Source organism: Pelophylax lessonae (assembly GCF_965119305.1).
Source record: "Pelophylax lessonae genome assembly, chromosome: 2".
Lineage (NCBI taxonomy): Eukaryota > Metazoa > Chordata > Amphibia > Anura > Ranidae > Pelophylax > Pelophylax lessonae.
Genome location: NC_138769.1, coordinates 706,468,642 through 706,477,053, shown reverse-complemented (window position 1 = coordinate 706,477,053; position 8,412 = coordinate 706,468,642). Strand labels below are relative to the sequence as shown.

The 8,412-nt window shown below is 45.5% G+C and overlaps 1 protein-coding gene across 1 annotated transcript in view; it reads right to left on the bottom strand.

The window, feature by feature from the left end:
- Positions 1-491: 491 nt before the first annotated feature.
- MYO7A (myosin VIIA) overlaps positions 492-8,412 on the bottom strand; it is a 299,552-nt gene continuing 291,631 nt past the window's right edge. Inside the window, exons 46-48 of the mRNA XM_082245915.1 lie at positions 7,723-7,806; positions 5,595-5,714; positions 492-956 (exon numbers count right to left, since the gene is read on the bottom strand). Of these exons, the coding sequence (XP_082102041.1) occupies positions 867-956; positions 5,595-5,714; positions 7,723-7,806 (294 nt within the window). The 3' untranslated portion in view covers positions 492-866. The remainder of the gene's footprint in view (positions 957-5,594; positions 5,715-7,722; positions 7,807-8,412) is intronic.

The following is an 8,412-nucleotide window of genomic DNA, read 5'->3' as shown; positions in this document are numbered from 1 at the left end:
CACTATCTGGTCTCCCTGCAGCATTGAAACAGTCCAATAGTCCTGGAGGCTACTTGTTAATGTTGTTCTGATATGCGTATTCACTACATGTGTTTGTGAGTATTATGTGTGATACCTTTTTTTTATTCAATAAATGTTATAATGGATTTGCACTAGGTCAGTGCATCCTTCTCTTGTTTTCATTGTCTTTTAGTACTTTTGGATGCCCATGGTCCTGAGAGGGCAGCAAGAACCTAGGCATTGTCTATAAAGCTTAGGACATGTTTTCCTTGAGCGCAGGAGAGTTATTTTTTGTCATGGACACAAGTCCCTGGGGGTACTTCATCTCACCAGCCTGGGCTCACAGGACTATTTTACAGAACCACAATCACACCTCATTGCGTAATCACCAATTGGCCCAGGAGGAGGGACTGCCCATTGCTGCTGTCAGAAGAGGAAGGACCCGTGACATCACATGACCAGCCAGAAAACTGCAGGTATGGTAGGCTATGGAGGGGATCTAGAATGAGGAGGGTTCTCCTAAATTCTGGAGTTAAATCTCTAAGCAGCCAACAGTCCTAACTGCCTTGGTAACCTTACAGTAGAAACTCTTCTTAAGTGATCATTATTGTCGATCTGCTCCCAGTTCGTGGCCCTTTGATGTAAACCAAAACCATGACCAAAACTGCCCTCGTCGGTCACAGGTAGTCGTCCTCGCTGGACAGGGAAGTTGAACCTTCACTCTCTGTGTCGAAGAAAGTCTGGGACTCGGCTCTGATCATGTTCCATACCTGAGGACAAAAGCTCTTGCCCCAGCTGCACGGGTAGCCCACAGGCTTGGCAGAGCGAATCAAATCTACCGCCAGTTGCCAGCGATCCCGCTCAGTTCACTTGCTGCCCTTCGCTCCCCGTTGTTTATTCATCGATGTCAGCATCTGGCTGATGTAGGAAGTCAAGAGATCGTCCATCTTGTATCCCTAAAGAAATGAAGTCATGAAAAAAAAACTGTTACAGGACCTGTGCTGTATGACAGCTGCTCTATCTCTGACCTCCTTGTGGAAATGCTAGCTGCCTGGCTGCCATGCCATTCTAATGACTCAGTTGGGTTGATTTACTAAAACTGGGGAGTGCAAAATCTGGTGCAACTGTGCATGGTAGCCAATCAGCTTCCAAGTTTTATTGTCAAAGTTTTCAGGTTTATTGTCTAAGTCAGTTGTCTCCAAACTGCAGCCCTTTTCCTGCTTTTATCGGGCCATTTGGGCACTATTTCATCCATTGACATCAACAATAGGGCGTAATTTCCCCAGCTGACATCAATGAAGGGGCAAAATTCCTCCCAATGACACCAATGATGGGGCCCAGTTCCTCCCAATGACACCAATGATGGGGCCCAATTCCTCCCAATGACACCAATGATGGGGCACAAATCCTCCCAATGACACCATTATTGGTACACAATTCCTCCCAATGGCACCAACGATGGGGCACAATTCCTCCGAATGACACCAATAATGGGGCACAATTCCTCCCAATGACACCAATAATGGGGGACAATTCCTCCCAATGGCACCAACAATGGAGCACAATTCCTCCCAATGGCACCAACAATGGGGTACAATTCCTTCTAATGACCTTAAGGAAGGGGTACAATTCCTCCCCAATGACACCAAGGAATGGGTACAATTCCTCCCAATGATACCAAAGATGAGGCATGATTCTTCCCAATAACACCAACGATGGAGCTCAATTCCTTCCAATAGCACCAAAAATGGGGCACAATTTCTCCCAATGACCCCAAGGAAGGGGTACAATTCCTCCAAATGACCCCAAGGAAGGGGTACAATTCCTCCCAATGACACCAAGGAAGGGGTACAATTTCTCCCAATGACACCAAAGATGTAGCACAATTCTTCCCAATGACACCAAAGACGGGGTACAGTTTCTCCCAATAACACCAAAGATAGGGCACTATTCCAACCAATAATACCAATGATGGGGCACAATTCCCCCCAATGACACCAAGGAATGGGTACAATTCCTCCCAATGATACCAAAGTTGAGGCATGATTCTTCCCAATAACACCAATGATGGAGCTCAATTCCTTCCAATGGCACCAAAAATGGGGCACGATTTCTCCCAATGACACCAAAGATGTAGCACAATTCTTCCCAATGACACTAAAGACGGGGCACAGTTTCTCCCAATAACACCAAAGATAGGGCACTATTCCAACCAATAATACCAATGATGGGGCACAATTCCTCCCAATGACACCAATGATGGGGCACCATTCCTCCCACTGACACCAATGATGGGGCACCATTCCTCCCACTGACACCAATGATGGGGCATTATTTTTTCCACTGACTTCAAGATATTTTCCAATCCCACAGTCTGGCCCCCTAAAGTCTGAAGGACAGTAAACTGGCCCTTTGTTTAGAAAGTTTGGAGATCCCTGGTCAAGGTGGAAGTTAGAAGCTGACTGGCTACCATGGACTGCTGCACCAGATTCTGAGTGCTCCAGTTTTAGTAGATCAACCCCAGTGTTTTAGGAGTCACTGGCTTGGAAGCTATATGCTGCTTTGCCTTCTTATTTCAGGTAAGTAATTGAGAAGTAACCAAGGTTCTAGCTTATTCCAAAAAAATTCATATATATATATATATATACACAGCAAAACCTTGGTTTGAGAGTAACTTGGTTTAAGAGCGCTTTGCAAGACCAGCAAAATTTTCAAATAAATTTTGACTTGATATACAAGCGATGTCTTGATATACAAGTAGCATCACAGCTGAGTATAAAAGAGAAGAAAGGTGCCTCTAAGTGTAGCAATTTGGTTAAACTTAATGAAGGTACAACATTTAGCAATTCACATGGTTGATGATTGGAACAGGCACATCTAAGGATGCAGTCATCAGTGGTAAAGCTGTCCACATAGACCATCCTCTGCACTGCCATCTACGTCATCCTTTCCATGCTGTCCCTCGCTTTCAGATCGCTTTACTGCAGGGTGGTCTTCCCGCTCAGGATTACAGACTAGCAGCCGGCGGTGCAGAAGATGGTCTATGTGGACAGCTTTACCCCGGATGCCTGCATACTTAGATGTGCCTGTTTTATTCATCAACCATGTGAGTTGCTAAATGTTGTACCTTCATTAAATGGAACCATATTGCTACCCTGTAGCTCCTGCTGGATTTTGCTTCCAATCCCCTTGTGGAGGCGTCATTTGTGGATGGACATTGTATGGTTACACAACCTATTGCAATGCTATAATCTTTTTATATGGACTATAAATTGAATAAATGGTTGTGGAACGAATTATCTGAGTTTCCATTATTTCTTATGGGGAAATTTGCTTTGATATAAGAATGCTTTGGATTACAAGCATGTTTCCGGAACGAATTATGCTCGCAATCCAAGGTTTTACTGTATATAAATATATATATATATATATATATATATATATATATATATATAAAGTGCCAAAACAAACTCAAATTTTATAGGGCTTATTCACATGGGCACTCAACCCCAAGCAGAGCCCCCCCCCCCCCTTTTTTTTTTCTTTACTGTCCTAGCGCTGAGCTATGAGCAGGCTGCTCATGTTAGTGAATGGACACACATGGGCTGTATGGACTTACTTTACACACACAGCTGTGTTCAACAGGTATGCAGGGTTGAGCCTGGCCCTGGATGCATAGGTTCTGTGACCCGGTCCATGCACCTGTCCCTGCATACCTCTCAAACTTGGCCAAGTCCATACAGGTGCTGCATGTTCATTCACTAATATCGGCTGCCTGCATGAAGCTCAGCATTAGGACAGAAAGTAAACAAATGGCTCTGCACACTGTATGGGGCTACCCAGGAAAAAAATAGCAGCAAATAAAAAAACATTATAGCATATACATATATAAGTCTTATTGCAATTTAATGTTATTAAATATGAACTTTCACTATCTGCAGTGCTGTAATTTTCTGTAAAATGGAATGCAATATGGCAACCTGGAGGCGTTCTGTACACAGATGGTGTACAGAAAGCCCCCCAGGAACATCATTTCCTGCTTGTGTGATTGGCTCACTGATTTTCCCAGAAGTCTGCCTAAGATACAAGTCAGATTTTTGGCATCCTGTGCAACAAAAATGTCATTTTTAATGAGATACTCCTAAAGGGAAATCACATCTAAAGGGATGCAGACCCTGCCAATTTCCTCATTAGAGCCCTACAAGTGCAGCAGCTAATTGATAATTATGAAATCACTCCCATGCACATTCATTTTGCAAGAGTGGAGTTACTCTTTAAAGTAAACCTATAGTTCAAGTCTACTTTAAGGCTGAGTTTCACATTTTTGTGGTGCTTTAAACGCAAAGCATATCAACGTGCACTACTTCCCACTGTGTTCGACCAATTTAATGGGCTCCCTAATGTACTTAACTGCATGAAAAAAAAGGGGCATGCATGTTGTGCATTAAGTTTGCCACTTCAGCTCCGGAAGGTTTTACCCCCTTAATGATCAGGCCAATTTCTGCGATACGGTACTACATTAATTTAACTGACAATAGCGCGGTCGTGTGACACTGCACTCAAATAAGATTGATGTCCTTTTTGCCCCCACAAATAGAGCTTTATTTTGGGGGTATTTGATCATTTTAAAACAATTTAAAAAATCAAATTTCTTTATCAGTTTAGGCCAATTTGTATTTTGCTACATATTTTTCGTAAATAAAATCCCAAAAAGCGTATATTGATTGGTTTGCGCGTGTACAAACTGTGGGATAGATTTATGGACTCTTTATTTATTTTTTTGTTTTTAGTAGTAATGGCGGTGATCAGCGATTATTAGCGAGTTTGACATTGTGGTGGACAAATCTGACACTAAGTGACACTTTTTGGGGACCAGGGACACCAATACAGTGATGGGTGCTAAAACATATGCACTGGTACTGTATAAATGACACTGGCAGGGAAGGGGTTAACATCATGGGGTTAAGTGTGCTTCTAGAGAGTGCTTTCTAACTGTGGGGAGAATGGACTGACTGCAGGAGGAGAGAGAGCTGTATTCCTTGTTAGTAGGAACACAAGATCTCTCTCTCTTCCTGTCTGACAGAACAGCGGTCTGCCTTGTTTACATAAGCAGATCACCGTTCTGTCATTCTCCTGAACGATTGCGGATGGCCGGCGACCATTGCGGCAGCCGGACCTGCTGATTGGCTCCCGCTGTGTCCAATCACAGCGGGAGCATGGCTCCGGCAGCACGCACGCACCCCCTAGAGCCCTTTTCAAAATCACGTACAGGTACATGATTTTGCGATTAAGGGCTGCCCTGCCGCAGTAAATGTACGTTGGGTGGTCCTTAAGCGGTTATAACGGACATCAGTCGGCAAGCTGCATTGGGGTGCCATTAAGAATGAACGGCACTACAGCAACACAATGCACACATTTGCAGGCATGGCAATAATGTGCATGCTAGTGTGCATTTCCCCAGCACAGAGATCTGAAACCAACCTAAATTCTTTATGGGGCTGGGAGCGATGTGAATGGTCAATGTTCTCTGTAAAGTGCTGTGTTATAGCGTTAGTTTTATATTAATGAGAAAAATAAATTTGTGATTAGCTCACCAATGAAGTCTCGCAGAGCAGTTTGCTGCCTCGCACCAGATTCCCAATGGTGATGTGAAAGTAAGTATTTCCGCTGCTCCAGTTGGAGATCTTTGTGAAAGGGTGGGTGGCCAAAATATCCTGCAGGGAGAACATCCGTTACACTTCTAGTATCATGTGATATATATAATATATAACAAATCATGGTACTTGGCACTTCCTATTGTTACAGTAAATGCAGTCTAGCAAGGAGGCAACATTGGATGGTTAGAGGTACTAACAGACATGAGATGACAGCCATTTGGACTTTTGATGAATTGATGTTTATGCATCAGATGCTTGCTGACCATAACTGACTAGCCAGGTTAGGTAATGTGTTCCAATCACTGTTAACCTCCAAAAAAATTCACGCTTTAGCATCTGTCTGTGCTACACCCAGTTCCCCCACCCCTGTTTGTGCCGCATCTAGTTTCCCCAACTCGGCGTGTACTGCACCTGATCCCCCCAACCTCTGTTTGTTCTGCACCCGATCCCCCACCTCTGTCCGAGCGGCACCTGGTCCTTCCACATCTGTTTTTGTGCTGCACCCAGTCCCCCACCTCTGTCCGAGCTGCACCTGGTCCTTCCATGTCTGTTTGTGCTGCACCCTTTCCCCTACCTCTGTCTAAGCTGCACCTGGTCCTTCCACCTCTGTTTGTGCTGAACTTGGTCCCCCACCTCTGTATGAGCCACACCTGGTCCTTCCACCTCTGTGCTACACCCGTTCCCCCACCTCTGCGTGTGCCTTCCTTGGTCCCTCCACCTCTCTCTGAGCTGCATCTGGGTCCTTCCACCCCTGTTTGTGCTGCACCCGGTCCCCTACCTCTGTCTAAGCCTCACCTGGTCCTTTCACCTCTGTTTGTGCTGCACCCGGTCCCCCACCTCTGTGTGTGCCAATCTTGATCTCCCCACCTCTGTCTGAGCCACACCTGGTTCTTCCTCCTCTATTTGTGCCACACCTGGTCCCCTATTTCTGTCTAAGCCACACCTGGTTCTTCCTCCTCTGTTTGTGCCGCACCTGGTCCCCTATTTCTGTCTAAGCCACACCTGGTTCTTCCTCCTCTGTTTGTGCCGCACCTGGTCCCCTATTTCTGTCTAAGCCACACCTGGTTCTTCCACCTCTGTTTGTGCCGCACCTGGTCCCCTATTTCTGTCTAAGCCACACCTGGTTCTTCCACCTCTGTTTGTGCAGCACCTGGTCCCCTACCTCTGTCTGAGCCGCACCCGGTCCCCCACCTTTGTGTGTGCCAATCTTGGTCTCCCCACCTCTGTCTGAGCCACACCTGGTCCTTCCACCTCTGTGCTGCACCTGTTCCCCCACCTCTGTCTGAGCTGCATCTGGTCCTTCCACCCTCTGAGTGGTGCACCTAGTCCCCCCACCTTTGCCTGTGCTGCACCCTGTTCCTCCCCACCTCTGTCTGTGCTACACTTTGTCCACTTACCTTTGTCTGTGCTGCAACCGGTCCCCTCATCTATGTGTGTGCCGCATCTAGTCCCCCCAACTCGATGTGTGCTGCACCTGATCCCTTCAACCTCTGTCTGTGCTGCACCCGATCCCTCCTCCAACCATGATATCTCCCTGCAGTAATCACCAACAGTACTCCTGTCTACATTTCACATTTTTCCTGCCCACCTTGTTATGTCCCAGTTCCTCCTGTTACAAATGTCCTCTATTGGTTAGAGCTGAAGCTCTCCAATCAGCAGGGAGCATGAGCTTTACTGAGTGCAGAGCTATAGGTCTGACCCAACATGAGGCGTGCTGGACCTTTACAGAGAGACCACTGCGACCTCAGAGACAACAAGGGTCCCATTCTGCAGCTGCTGGCAGGGGACAGGCTTTTCTACTAGGTTGTGGCTGTATTAATAAATAACTGTAACTAAGTCTTTGCACCTCAAATTTTTTGATACACTTGAAAGGTTTTAAGTGATTTAAACTGAAGGTTTAATTTGCTTTTTACTGTAACTTATGAACCATGATAACTACAAATCTGTCTTAGACATTCACCCACACAGTTTGTGTCATATTCTTCCTGTGACAGGCTGACAAGGGAGCTCCAACCACAATTCTATTAGAATGAGAAATAGAAGGCATGGTTTATATATACTGTACCTTTGTCTTGGGGTCTATCAAGCTGACGCCATGCTTGTTAATTGCGATTAGGAGAATTTCTGGAAAATGAGGCTCTGTGGTTTGCTAATAAAAAAAGATAAAATGGTTGTTTTCCAGGTCAGAGATGTCTTGTGCGCACAAAAAAATAAATACTACCTGGTTGCTGGTTTTCACAGCACAGAAATCAACATTAAAGGAGACCTGTGTTTTGCTCATGGAGGGCAAAGAAATTGTTTCACTAAATTCCCCCAATTCAGTTCCCTGCCACTCAACCCTGTTAGCCAGAACTGAGAACGCTCTCCCTACCTCCAAATGACAGTGCTGAGTGGTTAAGTGGCCAACTGCAAAATACCAGTGGTACCACATCAGTCAAAAGGGAGAGTGATGTTCTCCTTCATACAGTACCTGAAAGTACCGGGTGTTTCTTTTTACTCCCAAAGAAAGGCATTCCCCTGAGGAGGTGGGACTATAAGGGCGACCTTGGCATTCAAAAAGAGGTACAACCATGTATAAAATTCTATACTGTACATGGTTGTACCTCTTTTTGGATGCCAAGGTCGCCCTTATAGTCCCACCTCCTCAGGGGAATTCCTTTCTTTGATATTCTATCGGGATGATGGCCACCTGCATCCAGACATGCATGACTAGACTAATCTTGTTCTTTTTACTCCCAGAGGCTTAACAGGGCAG